Genomic DNA, 17,922 nt, shown 5'->3' on the forward strand with positions numbered 1-17,922 from the left:
GGTTGTTATAGTAATGGAAACATGCTCTAAGATAGCTTGTTGGAAATCAGTAAGATAATTTTAAGTTTGATTTTAAGTTATAAAATTTTAGAGAGTTATTCACGTGTGCAGTGAATAAAATTTTGTTTAAAAAAAAGATAGCTTCAAGTGAAATAAGTCAGACTGAGAAAGACAAATACCATAGAATCTCACATATGTGGAATCTAAAGAACAGAATAAACAAACAAACAAAACAGAAATAGACTCATAGATACAGAGAAAAAACTCATGGTTGCTAGATAAGAGGGAGGTAAGGGGATGGGTGAGGTGAGGGATTAGAAAGTACAAATTGATAGTCACAAAATAGTCACAGGGATGTGAAATACAGTATGGGGAATATAATCAATAATGTTGTAAAGGCTATGTAGGGTGTCAGATGGGTACTGGACTTATTGGCGGGATTACTTCATAGATTATATAAATGCCTAACCACTGCGCTGTACACCTGAAGCTAATATAAAATAATATTGAATGTCAACTATAATTTAAAAAATGCATATATAGTCACGGGATGTAAAGTACAGCATAGAGTCAATGGTAATGTAATAGCTATGTACGATGCCAGAGGTAGTAGACTTGGGGCTTGGGGGTTATCACTATGTGAGGGTTGTAAATGTCTAATCATTCTGTTGTTTGGTACACCTGAAACTAATAAAAAATAGTATTAAAAAAGAAAAGATACCTTCGGCATACCTATGAGGGATAAGGAGAGCACAAAATGGCTCCCATTGGTATTTATACCACAAAGGAAGGGATGTAAAATACAGATCATAAATGCAGTGCTGATTATATAATTTTTATTTTGGGGGCCTAGTAATTTCCTAAAAGGAAACTTTGGACACCATTACTTCTACTTGATATTTTGTCTCTTAATGAAAAAAACAAAATTGTAAACCTTCCTCAGGTTTGACCTAGAGTGTTCTAGAACTGGATTATTCATTGTTTAAAATAACACACAGCTCAGAGCTTTGCGCAGAGCTTGAGTTTAATAAATATTTGTATATTGATTGACAGCAATGCTAACACCTTTATTATCTCATCAGAAACACTCCACAGAAAGAGTGCAGCCTGCTCTGGCAACTGAAATGTAGGGTATTTTGTCCTGAAGCCTTACTGAGAAAGGAATTAATGAAACTGATCTTAAAATTATCTTGCAAATCAGACTTTTTTTTTTGAGGTTTAGACAAAATGATAAGGTTTTAAAAGGGAATATGTTTAGAAAAGTTTTATAGACCAATACAAGTTTGTAAAGAATGTAATCCTATCTTAAAGTTGCCCCACTAAGAACCAATTTCTCAATTTATCTTGACATTTATATATTATAACACATTTCTAATTGGATTCCCATTACTTTATTGTGGAAGATAACATGATCAGTATTTCAACTTCTCACAGGTCGTAAATATTATTTTGAAAGTCTAAATGCACTAAAGAAAAAGCAAATGATGGCATTAGTAGTTAGTCATTCTTATATAAATAAGAGCATTGGAAACAGGCAGATGAACCAAAGCAATTAAAAATCTAAGGCAGACTAGTCTTTAAAAATTAACTCTGTGAATCAACTTCTTTGTCCCAGAAATTTATTTCAATATGGCTAAAATTAAGCCATTAAATTCACATTTTTAAATCAGAAAGATTATCCACTCATTTATTCAGCATTTACTAAGGAGAGCCTTCTGCAATATAAATGGAAGAGAAATAAGAATCGTTTTGGAAGACAAATAAGATATTAGCCTTGTCGTCAAGGAATTCAGTCTAGCTAAAAGGGATGACAGATACACACTGAGGGGGAGCAGAGTTTGCCACCCTAAAATATGCCTTTTGGGATACTGATTATTTTAAGCAGGTCATTTTCAAGAAATGAAAGACTCAGGAAAAACCTTTGACTGTCCCCTTAACTGCCTAAAAATTTAGATAGAAGACCTGCTCCCAGAAGGGAGCTATCATCAGAGATAACTATAGTTTAATATGAAGTAGGTGTAATAGACAGGGAGGGACCTCGCAAGGCCCATTCCGGGTCAAAGTCCTCTCTGTGTCCCATTGGTAAGATGACCCAGCAAGCATTTGTTTTCAAAACATTTGCTTTTCCATCTCCATGTGAATAGCCTTCCTGCCATTTGAAATTCTAAACCACAACTCACCCACCCCCTTCTCCTTAGCTCAAGGTGGCATATAAACCTCAACTGCTGGGTTTGTCCTAGTGTCCCATATTCTTATGGAACCCCCATAGGTACACATGTGATAAATTTAGTTATTTTATCCTATTAATCTGTCTCATGTTAGTTTGGTTAAATTAGAAGAATTTAGAAGGATAGAAAGAAAATTGTTTGTCCTCCCCCACAACACAAATAGATATGTGCAATGCATTCTGAGTTTCAAAGCAGTACAGCTCCAAGCATTAAGAATTAGGAAGGACAGAAAAAGAACTCCTCTGTAAATAAAGCTATAGAACAAATGTGCAGGCGAGAAACCAAGGGTTATTTTCAAGGAACTAAATACAGTTCAGCATGGCTGCACCATGAAATAAAAGAAGACTGCAGCAGGAGGTGAAGCTAGACAGATATAGGGGGCCAAATCATAAACAGCCCTGCACATTGTTTCCAGGGCCTTTTCCTTTTCCTAAAGGACTTAGTGCACATTTGAAGGGTTGTAAAACGAAAAGACACAGGGTTAGATTTGTGTGGTCACTTGTCAGGAGTAGTGGGAGTATGGATTGGAGAGAGACAAGATTAAAGGCAAGCTTGGTTTGAGTACAAAATTGTTATTACATATGGATCTATAATGTGAGTTTAAAATACAAAAATGATTATAAACAAAGGTACTAAGCATTTTGTAGGAATTTGGGTATAAAATATCTTGTAAAAATTTTCCATTAAGTTATAAGTTTGAAGGATCTCTGGATTTTAAAGGGCAAACAGCGTACGTGGGTAAATGGGAAAAATGAGGCCTATTGTTATTCCAGTAGAAAAGCAAAAGAGGCTTATGTCACAATATAGCCTTTTAAAGGAAAGTGACATTTAACATGGAACTCTGCTCTTCTGTGAGCCTCAATGTCCTCTCCCCCAAACCCATAACCTCAGTGTAATCATGAGAAAAAATACTATGTAACTTTAGATGGTTTTCTGTAAAAACAAGTAAGTTATACAAAAACACATTGCACATGTTGAAGTGTTACACAAGTATAAGGTGTTATAAACATTACTTTTTAAAATCTCTAATTTAAGTCAAGCAAACACCAGTATCCAAGAAGGCGGCAAACCTATTACTAATTCCACATCGAAAAGGAGCAATACAAATCTCATCCAAGAAATCATCAGACAACACCGTATTAGGTATTAGATGAAGTAAGGTAAGCCCATAAGGACAACATCTGCCTGTTCTATCAGGCATTGTCTTTTCTTCCTGGAACTCCATTAGCACCAGTAAGAGTGGAGTGTGTACATCACAGCCTACTGATAGCGTAGCATTAACCGTCCTAAGCACTAATGGATATGATGCACAGACATTTCTGTAGAGCAAGAGATAGATTTTTCTATTTTTAGTAACTGTATATTGATACAAACATGTACTTGACAGTATATTGACTCAAATAGGAATTAAAATTGTAACTTGAAGGCTCCTTGAAGAAATGGCTGATTCTAAGACTGGGACAAGAAATACACAAATGAGCCGCTAGAAAGCAAGAATATGCTAAAACAAAGAAACAAACAAACAAAAAAACCCCACAGTAATGGGGTAGATCACAGTAATGGGGTATTTCAGTTGACAGGAGTCAACTGAAAAAGCTCCCAGTATCCAAAGCTGGAACTATTTGAGCAAAATAAATAAATAAAAGTACGAAATAAATACCCATGAGTCCACATTAATAAAAATAAATGATTGAATAAATACATAAATGGGAGAGAAGAGACAACTTTCCTGTTCAGAATTCCAAATAATTCACGTAAATAACTTATACTTCAGGAAAGTGGAGCATAACTTCCTACTCTTCAAGTGTGAGCTACAATGGTGACTTCCTTCCAAAGAGTACAGTATGGAAAGGAGGTAAAAAAAGAATAACGTTATAGTAGAGACTCCTGACAAACACTACCTCAACCAGTTGATCGAGGTCAACATCAACAGTAATAAGTCATGTTGATAGTATGTGCCCTTAATATCATGTGCTGAAAAGTTCACTTTCTATCTGCAGTCAGTCTTTCTCCCCCAAACCCATAACCTCAGTGTAATCATGAGAAAAACATCAGACAAATAACAACAGAGCAAAATTCTACAAAATACCTGCCCAGTACTACTTGAAACTGCCAAGGTCAACAAAAACAAGGAAATCTGAAAAATTGTCACAACCAAGAGGAGCTTAAGGAGACATGATAACTAAATTTAATGAGGCATCCTAGATGGGTTTCTAGAACAGAAAAACGGTATTAAGCAAAAACTAAATAAACACAAATAAAATATGGACTTTGGTTAATAAATGAATGAATATTGGTTTATTAGTTGTAATAAATGTATCATACTAACATAAAACATAAATCACAAGAGAAGCTGAAAGCAGAGTATTTGGGAATTCTGTATACTACCTATACTATCATAATTTTTTTGTAAATCTAAAACTGTTCTAAAACATAAATTTTATTTTTTTAAAGTATAATTTGACCTGGAACTTACTCTGTTTTAAAAGTAATATTAAAAGCAAAGACAGAGATTTGAACCAGAACTTTTAAAATAGAATCAAATATACAAGGATTTCCAAATGCTTTGAAAAGTGACGTCTATATAGTCCATTAGTGGGACCTATTTAGACTGCATGGCAGCAAAATCTTTGTGATGATCCGTGTAGGATTTAGCCGTCGACATTGTGGCGTCATAAATGTTTTGCAAGTTATTATGAGCAGGAGGATTGAAAATGGTGAGCCATGTGTTCGACTTTTCCATGACTCGGCTTATTGTACTTTGCAGACATGTTTGAACATGACTGTGTCTTCAGTGGTCTGAAAGTGGCCTCACTCTCCGGTCCCCCAGGCCTAGCATGTGTCTCCTCACATCCCCCAATAACTGTCAACTCCCAATTCAAGGATCTATGGTGAGGTTGACCTGTTTGCTTGTGTGTTGCTTCCCCTAGATGGGTTTCCTATAGGGTGGGGCTTCACTCTTCATCTCTACAGCCACACCACTTTAATTCAGCGCTTGACACACAGTGGAGGCTCATATGTGATTTATGGTAGTATATTATTAGGGCTTACACAACTGAATTTTACAATTTGCATATTTGGGAAAGACCTAAAGATACTGGGTCTTGATTCATCTGTTCAAACCAAATGCAAAAGTTCATCTCTTCCCCCAATTCTAAGGTAGGAAGCAATTTTAAAGTGGTATTATTTGTCCAGAGGGATGCAAATTTAAAAGATTAATTTAACAATAGGTAAATATAGATATAGATATGTATAGATATGTAGATATAGATATAGACACATGACTTGAACTATATTAACAAATAATGGTCTCCTTTTTAAAGTGTAAGTGGCACTACATGAAATTAAGTTTCTTGTCTCAAATTTCAAATTTGCAATTGAATTCACCTCCAGATCCTTTAGACTTTCAACCGAATAAACCATGAAAATGATATAAAATAGGAAGTCCACTCATACTTGCTCACATTTTCCTATTGCTTCACCTTCAATGTTGATCTCAGAAAAACAGGACATCTTAATGACTTTCAAGAAGATAAATTCTCACATCATGTCTCCAAAATGCCCCTGTCCTCTGCATTCAAAGATACAAGAAAAGGTGAACTTAAAACTTACTGGAAGGAATGAAACAGAAGTGAAGGAAGTGGATCTGGAAATAGATGCATATTTCTTTAAAGAAATAAACAAGACACATAAGCGTATATTTAGAATGTTCCTTGTTATCTAGAAATCTGTTAAAACATTTCTTAAGTTGCATAAATAAGCCCCACCCTGCACAGTAAATAAACTGAGCCAGCACAAACAAAAAAAAAGCCATGATTTAGAAAGGCAATACCTGGAGAACACCCACAGAGGCTCAGAAATGTTTTCAAAAGGAATGTAGTGTGTAGGAGATGCCTGATGAGAAGCTGAAAGATCTTGCTACCTTCTCTTCCTGCCTTAGATTTTCAATGTGCAGGGAGTGATGAGAACAGGCTGGTCTATTCCTTTTGAATATGTTTTTGGTCACAATTCTATGAGGCTTGAAATCAGGAAGAGTGAGTTGGTCACAACTCATTATAATTATTGTTAATCTAACGATGTTGCTTAATTTTAGGCTGAATTTATATGATGTGATTTCCTGCTCATCGCTCTGGTTGCAAATATTTATTGTATCATCTTCTTTAGCACCCCCAATTTTACCATTAACTATCATTTTGTTCTTAAACTTTTTTGAAATACAAGGTTTATTAATTTAAATATCAACACCTCTGAGAGGGCTATTAGTTAGTCAGCTGGTAAATAAGGGAAATGTGTCTGAGGGGAGGAGCTAGGTAAAATGAAGCAAAAGCCAGGTTTTGTTAAAAAGAAAGCGAAAGGTCAAAGTTTAAATCCACAAATCCTCCTGAGACTAGTACAAATAAAAGTGGAGTGCATGTTGTAAGGCTTGGTAATCCACATGCTTCTTAGGACCAGGCACCTCTAACCCTGACTTTTCAGTTCCCACTGACACGAGAGCAAAGCTCTGTATTTCATTCTCCTCCAAGTCCTTTCACCTCTCCTCAGTCTCTTCTCCCCACTCCTTCCTCCATTCTGCAGGGGTCAGTGGAAATGGAGGAGGAGAGTGTGCAACTCAACCCAAGGTTCAAATAAATATTCAAATTATTTCCCACATATTGTGTGCCTGTTCTAAGCATTCTCTTCACACATATTGTTTCATTTTGTCCCTAGAGCTATCCTGGGTGGTTGGTATACCCTCTCCCTTTTACCTACCAGAGAAGAGAGACAGGTGAAATTGGCTGACTGCTGCTGAAGTTGAACATTTAGTAAGTGGTGGTCCTGTGGTTTGAACCCTGATCACTTGCCCATTAAAGTCCATAGATTTTTTCATGTTAGTTTCCATGAAATTATTATGATCAATACCCTTCTCTGATTTGAAGATTATCCCTCAGTTAATATTATACGTCACATTCTTGCCCTGTCATCTACCACCTTCCAAAAACTCCTTTAGATTTCTTATTGGGCTAGTTTGATTTTTTTTTTTTTTTTTTTTTGCGTTTCCTGGGATATTTCTCATTTACATTTATTGCTGTATTATGAAAAGAGGCTGAATTGAGATAAAATATCAAGATCATAACCATCCTTGGAGGAAAAAAAATTGTAGGAGTTACAAAGCAATAAGCATTCAAAGACCTATTTGACTTATCAAAAGAACGATCTCTGTACACTGAAGTAGCTAAGCTATTCTTTTAAAGAAATTATGAAGAATGAAATCTATGTAACTTTACTAACCATTGTCACCCCAATAACTTTAATTAAAAAAAAAAAGAGAATGAAAGGAAGAAAATATTTTTCAGAAGTACAAGAAAAATCTGACCTGCTATGCATTAAGAATGGTAATGTAATACTAAGATGCCCTGCTATACAAAGCCATTTTTCAGTCAGCTGCTTTTTGTCGTGTTCAGATTTTTTTAAAAAATCAATAGCACTTGCTTTGCTCTCTTCAACTGAAGGCATTTGAATTCCAGTAAAACACACACAAACACAAAATGGGGGTGGAAATGAGTCAGCCATTTCCTGTCCCAAGATTCAAACCTACTTTGCTTTTCTGAAAACATGATTCAAGCTATCCAACAATAATTTAATTGACTGTTCTGTAAATTACAAGGCTGACCACCACATAAACACCAGAGAATTGCACATGGGTATTCAGTAGTCAGTTATAATTTTTCTGATAATCTTCAGCACTTCCTACTTATATAATTATAAAGCACCATATTATATAGTACGGTAATTGAAAAGTGAGTCTGTTTTCTATGCAAACTTCAACTTCTGTCATTTTTATACATAATATATATTATAAGTTTATGGCTTATCTGTATAGATGAAAAATGTGATCAACACAAGATATCTAAAATATAACAATGTATCTAAGAAGAGTGTTCATAATATCCTCTGTTGTTAAGGGATAGAATCCTGCTATAATAAGTCTGTTTGATAACTGATTGAATGGTGGCATTCAAGGGAATCAATATCAAGTAGAGAGAGATCATTGTGCTGCAGGGCCCTCTCTTTGAGCTTTTCTGTTTGCTCTGTTGACAACAGATATGGATAAAAATTCCAAAGATGAGTTTATCTTATCCATGGATGACACACAATTGAGATAATAGAAAATAGAATGGATGATAGAATCACGGTACGAAATATGACATGTTCATGTGACAGTCTCACTCACTCTCACAAGAGGACACATTGGGATGACAGCACTGTCCTGCTTCCTGGTTAAAGAGGACATAATTTTAAAATGGGGAATGCATGGTGAATAACATGGCTTAAAAGCAATACATAAAAAAGGCTTGAAAGTTTTGAATTTATTTGTAAGCTAATTATTTATCACCAATGTATATAGCTACCAGAAAAAGCTAATAAGCTTTTGGGTTGCATTGACAGAATTAAATCATCTGGGATGAAGTAGGTGACAGGCCTAATTTAAGTCTCCACTCTGTTCTGGTCAGACCACACCTTAAGTATTACGTTACTTTTGAATGATGCACTTCTAGAATTGATATAGGCAAAGTGCAGCTTATTAGGAGATTAAGAATGAATGTGGAAGGACTAACTGGCTGGCATATTTGACAGGTAGATATTTAACCTGGAAAGAACGAAATTAGTGGTGAGACAAGGACCTGATAGATGTCTTGAAATATTTCGATAGTTGTCATTTTAAAATTTGCCACAAATAGTAATAAGATATTGAACAAGAATCCTTGAATACAAATTTCTAGGGGCCTCAATAGAGTAAATATCATTCTAATAGACAAACCAGAGAGAAGGTAGATATCCTAAGGAAATAATTCATGAACCAACACTAGTGTTGGGTATATTTTTAAAACTTACTTAAAAGTACATTTATAAGTAGGTTTATGTCCCAAGCATTATGTGAAGCCCTGCAGATATGGTAGAGAACACAACAGACATTGTCACTGCAGCCACACCATCACTCACATAGATCACTTCCTGTCTAGTTGGAAAGACAGACACTAAATGAAAAATTGGACATTGTGATTATTTGCAATGAAAGAACTATAGAGAATTTACAGTTATTAATATTGAGTTGTAGCTATAGAGAACTTAGAGGAGAAGTTTAGGGAAAGCTCCTTTCAGAAACTGACCTTTAAGGACAGGGCTTGAATGCTAAACTTAAGTTAACCACATGAAGAATGAGGAAAGATGGAGGCAAGGGAGAACATTCTAGGTGAATGGAAAAATGTGTGCAAACTCTTTCCTGAATCAGCAAAGAACTTGGTGCATTCAGAAGCTGGCAGAAGGCCAGTATAGCTGGGACACAGTAGGTATCAGGAAGAGAGGTAGGTTGTACACATAGGGCAGTAAACTTTGAAAACCTTGCTCCGGAATAGGGCTTTTATGTCATGGCAATGGCGAACTATTGAAGAGTTTTAACTAGAAAGTAGCATAATTACTTTGTGTGTTAAAAATTCACTGTAGTTGCTCTATAGAAAGTGGATGGGAGGCAAAAAGAGAAAGACTAGGTAGAGAGCAACCAATTATATGCTGGCAATGAGATGATTGTGACTTGAAGTATGGTGGTGGCCCTGGACATAAAAGAAGAGAAATGGTGAAGAAAATCTAATGGGTTGCAATCCACAAGACGTAGTGCTTTACCATTAACCAGAGTGTGGTGAGGGAGAGGGTCACTGGAGATTCCCAAAACTCAGGAATAAGCACCTAGACAGACGAAAATTCCATTTCCTAAGAAGAACAATGGAGGACAAAATCTATTTGTTGTGGAGAAGATCGAAGGGCAAGTTTTGAACATATTAATTTTGATCTTATAATCATCTTTGACCTCTATGAGATATCTACTTGTGATACAAGAAAACCATGTTAGGTAGGTAATTAGATATTTGAATGTATCAATCGTTAGACTCGCTGCCGCAGAATCACCTGGAACATTTGATTATCTGGCTCCACCCCGGGCCTAACACATTTGAATCTCCAAGAGAGCATAGCCAATTTAATACCCTGAGGTTAAATGCAGTAAAAATAATTCTGCCATTACTGGATAGTTGTACTAGTTAACCTCTAAGGTCTTTGACAACTTTGAATGTCTACAAATTTATGACTAGAACGATGGCCAGATCAAGTATTAAATCTATTACTACTTTCTAGAAGTAAATGTGCTGGACAAGCCATGAAACACCCCTGGAGAAAGAAAAGCAATATCTAGATCCTTCTATTTACATTATCACTGTTTGGATCATATGATGCGCCCACTTTAGCCATGAACTAATTGATCCAGGAACCAGTCCCTAGCCAAAGTCAGCCTCCTAATTGTTCCAGTGGTCCATGAGATGACCTTTCTTAAGAATCTAGCCCAACCATTGCATTGTTCCGGATGGTAACTAATTAACCAAATCAGATTTTCTCTTTAGCCAGAGGAGAGGAGAGGGAAGTGGAAAAAAAGCGTACCAGAAAAACAAAAGCATATGGATAAGTAGGAACACAAAAGTTAAGAGAGAATCAGGCAGAGAGAGAAGTAAAGAGAAAGAGAAGCAGAGTCACAAGTAGGACAATTAGTAGAACAAAGCTCAAGAGATATCTGCTTCTGATCAGATGACAATGTGGCTAATTTCATTTATTCCACAAGTATTTGTTGAGCATCTACTATGTGCCAGGCTTATGTTCTAGGTGCTAGGCCTAGTCAAATGAACAAAACTGTTGTCATGAATTCCTCATTTTAGGTACATCATGATGAGTGCTATGGAAAAAAATAAGGCAGTGTGTAAAGATACAGATGATGATAGAATTACCAGAAAAGGAAGGCTTATCTTAGGAGGTAACATTAGCTAAGCCACCTCTGAGGCCACTGTATAAAGAAGAGGCAGAACAAATGGAAAGCACAAATGCTCTGAAGTGGAAGTCTGTTTGGCCTGTTTAAAAATAGCAAATACGGCCACGATGTTGGACACCAATGAACAAGGGACAGTGTGAAAGGAGATGAGGTCAAAGAGGGAGGCTAGTGCAGCTCGTTCAGGGATTTGTAAGCCATGGTTGGAGTTTTAATTTTATTCCGAATGTAACAGGAAGCCATTGAGGATTTTGATAAAAGGGATGGTATGCTCACATTTGTGAGTTAGAGGAATTACTCTGGCTTCTATATGGAGACTAGATTGTAGAGGACCAAGAGCAGAAGCAGGGAGGGAGACCAGTTAGAAGGCTACTTCAGCAGCCCAGGCAAGAAAGAATGATGGCTTGCACAAGGTAGTAACAGTGGAAGATATGGGAGGTAGTCAGATAAGGGGTACATTTTGAAATTAGAGCTAACAAGTGTAGGCAACAGGTTGTGTAAGGGCTTAGGGTCAGGATTACGCAAAGGTTTTCGTTCTCAACAGCTGAATACATTTTATTGAGGTGGAGAAAACCAGAAAAAGAGCCAATGAGTTTGGTTTTGGATATATTAAATTTGAGAAGTCTAATAACATTCAAGTGAAGAAACTTGGTAGCTAGTTGGCAAAGGGAGTCTCAAGTTCAGGAGCTATATTAAGACAGCAGATATAAATTTGGGAGTCATCAGCCTATCAATCCTGACAGTGTGCCTGTTAAAATGTTGTTTTCTGCTCTATGTCTTCTCCTGTGTACCTTCATATAAACTCCTCATTACAAGGGATAACCTGGATATGTCTATGTTTTCTGAAAAGTGCTGGAGCCATAACTACCATAGTGACTGAAGAGGGAAAAATACATTAATGTATGGGATAGGAGACTAGTCTGTCTATGCATTAATTGAAATGGCACAGGTGGGATATAGCATCTCTCCCTTACTACCACTTTGGCCTCTGTACCCAATAACACCTCACAACCTAGTAAGAGAGGACAATAAAAGAATCTTGCTAATTTGTTTTTGTTTTGTTTTGTTTTGATTTGATTTACTAAGCAGTTACTCACTGGGTCCTTCATGAAGCCCTTGTTGGCCTTTTTGTCAGTGATTTTTTTCAGAACTCTTAATCACATCTGTTGCTGCTCTACTCTCACAGCAAACATTTGTTTACACTGAATAATTGCATGTTCCACTGCAATTTGAAGAATTATGCGTTTCTGAGCAATTGCATTATCGTATTTAGCATCTCAATAACATTTCCTTTGCTAATTCATCTTTCTTATCGTAGCTTCTTTAAGGTGCTCATAATGTACTATATGTAACCATTGCTTAATATTGTCTTCAAATATTTATTTCTAGTGCTTAGAGACAGGTAGATTAAACGAAACAAATAGATTTAGCTTTCTCTTTCATCAGAAGCAGGAGACTTACCTTGATATTTACTGGTTATAAATTAGGACCTAAGTGACCTATAAAAACACACTGATAGCCTCGTAGAAGAATTACTGTGCTTTCTCAAGCCTTTAACCCATGGCCAAAATGATTATCAATGAATGACCATCTTGGAGGCCTTGACAGTAGTAAGGTTATATATAAAAATCTGCAATGGGATTATCTTCCATAAATGTTAGGATCCCACATTCTTATGATATTTGAGAACTAAATATAATGAAAACCATGAGCTCCTGGGACCTTGATTTTAAGATTTCCATTTAAAAATAATACCATTATTCTCTGAGGACATGAGAACAGTATTACTTTTTTTAGTTAAACTAACCTTAAATGGAACAGAGGAAATCATTAAATGAGCCGACATATATCTTTCATTGTTGCCCATTCATGCCAAAACTGATATGTCTTGAAAATACAAGGTGACTTACAATAGGGAAAATATCCTCAAAATGATTACATTTATCTTCAGAGGGTGATGCTTGATGGTCTCAATAATTACCCTGGAATAAACTACAATGCTGATGATTGCATTATTTATTGCAGTCTTATGAACAAGCAAATGTGGTATTTTATAGCTGCATAGGAAGGAAGTTTACTGAAAGTAGCTATTTGTGTGTCTGTCCATTTATATCCCACCTCCCTGAAAAGGCCCCGAATCTACAGAGAATAGAGAGTGGAAAATTTTACTCTCGATTTAGACATCTCTCCAGACTCCAGAGGAAGCTGTTCAGCTGGCCTTGCCTGTAGTTGAAACCAAGCTGGACGACTATATGATGAACCACTGGGTGGACAGCCCAAGCCCTAGACTGGAACACAAGCTACTGGATTGGACACGTTCTGCCTTATGTCAGGAACATTTTGGTGTGAGAAATCAAAGAAGCCTTTCCTGGAAGTTATGTTGGTCAACATTCTGATACACTTAGATGTTCTTTTAGCAGTTCCAATTTTGAGGGGAAATTCTGAGAAAATGCCAGAATCTAAACTAGCATTCTTAGTTGTTATTTCAACAGCTGTTATATACACAGCTTCTCACTATTTGATTGGATTTCTCAGAACTGCTCCCGACACAAAGAAATGAGGCATCACTTTACATTAAATTTTCCAAATTCTACTTCTCCTAAACCAAGAAAATGAATGACAATCATCTGACAATACTGGCCAAAGTAATTTGGGATTCTGGAAAATCTCTTCAAGGAAAATGTGTGAAGAAGGGTAAAAGAAGAACCGTTGTCGTTATTTTGGAAAATCTGAATTTCCAGACAGATGCTGAGACATCTCTAGTTATCCTTTCTTCAACCACATATTTTACTCTTGATTAAAGTTTTAAATAAAGTATCTTACTGAATGTCATGTTATTAAGTTGTGGAGCTGAGACCAGGGCTAGCTTATTATTAAGCATATGGTCCTTGAGAACAGACAGCTTGCCAGCCATGAGCTCAATACTCAGAACAACCCGAAACAGTACCTGAACAGTACCTTTCATGGCAGGTGGTGTGTACACGCTCTGCTTCCTTTGCTTAGGGGATGCATTTTGTGACTGTGGACCAAAAGAAAAAAGTAAAGGTTTTATATTTGGATAAAAAGATAATGCCATCAGCCCTGTGAGGGAAATAAACATTGTGTCGTATTTCAAAGAGCTTTCTGATTTTCCCCGTCACAAAACAAAATTCTAATCAATGAGAAATTATATACATGTCCACAGATAGTATAGTATTAAGAGATATATAAAGCTGGCGTATATTTTATCATAAAACTCTTCACCCATTGCAGTCTTGAAATCACTCTTTCTTTTTCCACCTAGTAACATTCTTTTATTTTTATAAGAGAAAAAGAGACACTAATCCTTTGCATTTGAAAGAAAAGCTTAAGGGCCAGGACAAAATATACTCAAAAAGCTATGCCCATGGGATAATTATCTGGTTCCTAGAATTGTCAAGTGTTTCTGGAGGAATGAGTGTCCTTGGTCAGTAATACCGATCTATAACCCTCTGGAATTAATAGGTTCAATCTAATATTTCCATTTACTTGGAATGACAATGTCAAGATAATATTCTTTTCTATGTTCAAAAGATAAGTCCTTTCCTAACAAAACTGCTATTCAACACTTTCATCTGAGCACATTGGATCAGGACTTCTTTCTCTGTCTCTACAGATGACCCTTAAAAAATGCAGGAGTTCTGGGTGCCAATGCCCCACCCAGTTGAAAATCTGAATAGAACTTTTGACTCCCCCAAAACTTTACAGTTTCAACCCTGCATCAGCAGAGTCAACCAACTGTGTAAGGAAAATATCTTTGATCCATTGTTGAGAATCTGGCTGATTTTGAGAAGCAATCACTTCCAGGATTTCTTATATATTTATTTCCATACAAATATTCAAAAGCCAAGTAGGAAATTAATTCTACAGAAAAGACTGTTTAGTATAGTAGTAAACTTAAGTAATCAAACTACTTTCTATTTATGTAAGAGTTTATTTTCCAAAGCATTTTCAAACAACCTCATTAAATTTTTAGTATTTTATTATTTTTTTCTTTCTACATTTTCCTGAGTGTTGCTATATGCCTACTAATGCAGCCATGAGAATTGGCTCCTAAGTCTACATGCATCTTATTCAATATTTGTTCTATTTCTGGGTTCAAATTCATTTACTTCCTTGTATTCTATATATTCTATATTATCAGCTCCCCTAGTTTCCCCCGGCTCTAACTGTCTATCTGAACTCTTACATGTATATGTGGAGACTCTGGCCTCACAATCTGCTCTTGGTTCCACACACCAGAAGACCCTTTAGAGGTACCTGTCCCCCATCTTTTTGATCCAGTATTCCAACATTGAGTCCCTAGTCTGTGGTGCTCATATGTAAGCAGTCACTAGATTGAAATTATCAATACCATTTCTTGACACTCAAAGCAATGGTTTATTTTAGAATTTTTTTCAGGGGTTATCATTTCATAGGTAGAGAATCAAGGTAACCTAGAGGCAGAAATTTAATGGCACATTTTACTCTTTGTTCAGTCCGGAAAAGCAAACTTTTTGTTGTTGTTGTTTGTTTGTTTTTCTAAGGAGGGCACAGCTCACAGTGGCACATGCAGGGATCGAACCGGCAACCTTGGTGTCAGTACCAACACATTCTAAGCAACTGAGCTAACCCGCCACCCTCAAACTAGTTTTCACATCACAGTTATATTGATATATTTTACATCACATCAAATCAAACTAATTGTATTTTAATTGATTTGAACAGCTATTAATATAAAAATATAAGAAAACTTACTTCTGCTTGTGTGTTGGTCACTCTCTTGTCTTCTATTTCTGCAAGAGAAGTAGGTATAATTTATTAGAAAAGTGATACTTTCCTATAATACGCATATTAAAATTTTAAATAACACATATCAAAATTATTTAATAATTGCCTATGTTTATATGGCATCTGTGGCTTATTCTAATGGCTGATAAGGAAAGGGGAACAGAAGGGGGTGGTTTTCTTCTGAGATAACCTTCTCCCAAAGGTGTTTAAAACGGTAATAAAAAAAATTTTAAAAATCCCTCTTAAAATCCCAAATTGCCCATCTTCCAGCAGTCCAGAAAGGGGGCCAGGAAATGGCTCTTAGAACGTTGTGTCATTAACCTCACAGTGCTAAGGCATAAGTCACCTCCTCTTCTCATGGATTTTATTGCCACTGTTTACTGACTATAGCCTCTGTAAAGTTTCCTCAAATTGGCCATTTAAGCAGAACAAACTTTCTTTTCCACTCAGTCCTATCACTCTGACTCTGAGACAGCACCCTCTTTTCTATGTGCCACTGGAAAGAATCAGTTACTTTGTCAGAAATATTTCTTATGACAGTGCTAGGGCCACTTCTACCTAGTCTGTGTAAAAAGAGTTGTGAGGAAGGGGAGAGAGGAGAAAGAGGTGCTCACAGACTTCACTTTCACAGAGGGAAGAGATTCCAGGCCGAGCTTCTTTCTTACCTCCTCACCTACTTTGCATGGATTCCGCCTCTTGCCTTCCTGACCCAGTTACCCTTTACTGACTCTTAGGTTAGTCTCAACGCTGAGACGGACCTCATGATCCAAAAACTGAATGAGAAGTTCATCAAAGAATACCCGCTTAAAGATATTGATCTGTATTTATTGACACGAAAACATGTACTATGTAAATGAAAAGGACTTGAAAACTATATTATGGCATTTTTATTTTATAAAGGATAGATAAAATATAGATATAAAGATAATAGAGAAATGCACACACATTCTACATGCTCATAGAGCCCACAAATACTGGACAACATACAGACACAAGCACAATGTTCTCTCTAACTTGTACCAAGGAGTATTAACTGAAGGAAGAAACCTAAAAATGTATACATGCATACTTCTCCAGCTCTTTATTCTACACAAAAACATTAAAATGCAGTTCAAAATATCTCCATGTTTTCTTCAGGCCCTAAACTTCAGGGCCAATCCAAGAAGTGTTTAAGAAAGACAAATCCTCAATGAAATATAAGGATATATTCCTGTTTTCAAATATCATTTAGCTTTCTTGTTATTCCAGGAAAAAATTTTATATTCCGGGAAAAAATTTTATATTCAATAGCAGGGAACATGATCAGTAAAATACATGAGAGGCTTGGTAATTCATTATCCATGATCTAAAACTATACATTATCTGAAATAAGCTGTTGTACCTATTTTAGCTTTATCTTTTCTATATTTTTTCTTCTCTCAAGGGCCATTTAGTTTGAAAGAAGAAATTCTTTACTTAGAGACAAAAATGTAAAAGTCATCTGAGCATAACCTTTTAAGGAATGTTGTCATCATTGAAAATGAAGAGAGGGCTAGACGTGGTCTAGAAAGGTTTGAGTATTGATTAGTTAGAATGCTCTTGAGATATTTAAATTCATGAAAGGAATAGGATAAACTCAGGATCCATGTGGATAATCACATAAACTGAAAACACAATTGTCTGATTGCCTTAGAAAAATCAGTGAGATCTCATCAGATTTTTGGAAAACTAGTGGTAATTAAAAATGTATATAAAAATAAAGTGTAAAAGAGAACGAAATAGAGAAGACCATGATCAAAGAACAAGAAAACTTTCTGAACTATAACAGAGTCAGAACCAGAAAAACTAAGAAATGAGAAAATTATAAAAAAGATAGAAAACTGAGGAAAGCCTAGAGAGTCTTGATTGTGGCTGGCCAAGAAATTTTTTTCTTGAAAAATCACTGGTGAGCATATGTAATTTCTAATATTGCCCTTCTACTTATCTGTCCTGACACCACAGGCAAATCACTTAATTTTCATGAACTTCAGGGTTTTTTCCATGTGTGAAATAGGGTAGGGAAAGCATAATTATTTTTTGCCT

The 17,922-nt window shown here is 36.0% G+C and overlaps 1 protein-coding gene across 1 annotated transcript in view; it reads right to left on the reverse strand.

Moving 5' to 3' along the window:
- Positions 1-17,922, reverse strand: part of PPP1R1C (protein phosphatase 1 regulatory inhibitor subunit 1C) — a 99,948-nt gene that overhangs the window by 33,813 nt on the left and 48,213 nt on the right. Inside the window, exons 3-4 of the mRNA XM_033112271.1 lie at positions 15,829-15,866; positions 14,032-14,092 (exon numbers count right to left, since the gene is read on the reverse strand). Coding sequence (XP_032968162.1) covers positions 14,032-14,092; positions 15,829-15,866 — 99 coding nt within the window. The remainder of the gene's footprint in view (positions 1-14,031; positions 14,093-15,828; positions 15,867-17,922) is intronic.

The sequence above is a fragment of the Rhinolophus ferrumequinum genome, chromosome 8 (genome assembly GCF_004115265.2).
Source record: "Rhinolophus ferrumequinum isolate MPI-CBG mRhiFer1 chromosome 8, mRhiFer1_v1.p, whole genome shotgun sequence".
Lineage (NCBI taxonomy): Eukaryota > Metazoa > Chordata > Mammalia > Chiroptera > Rhinolophidae > Rhinolophus > Rhinolophus ferrumequinum.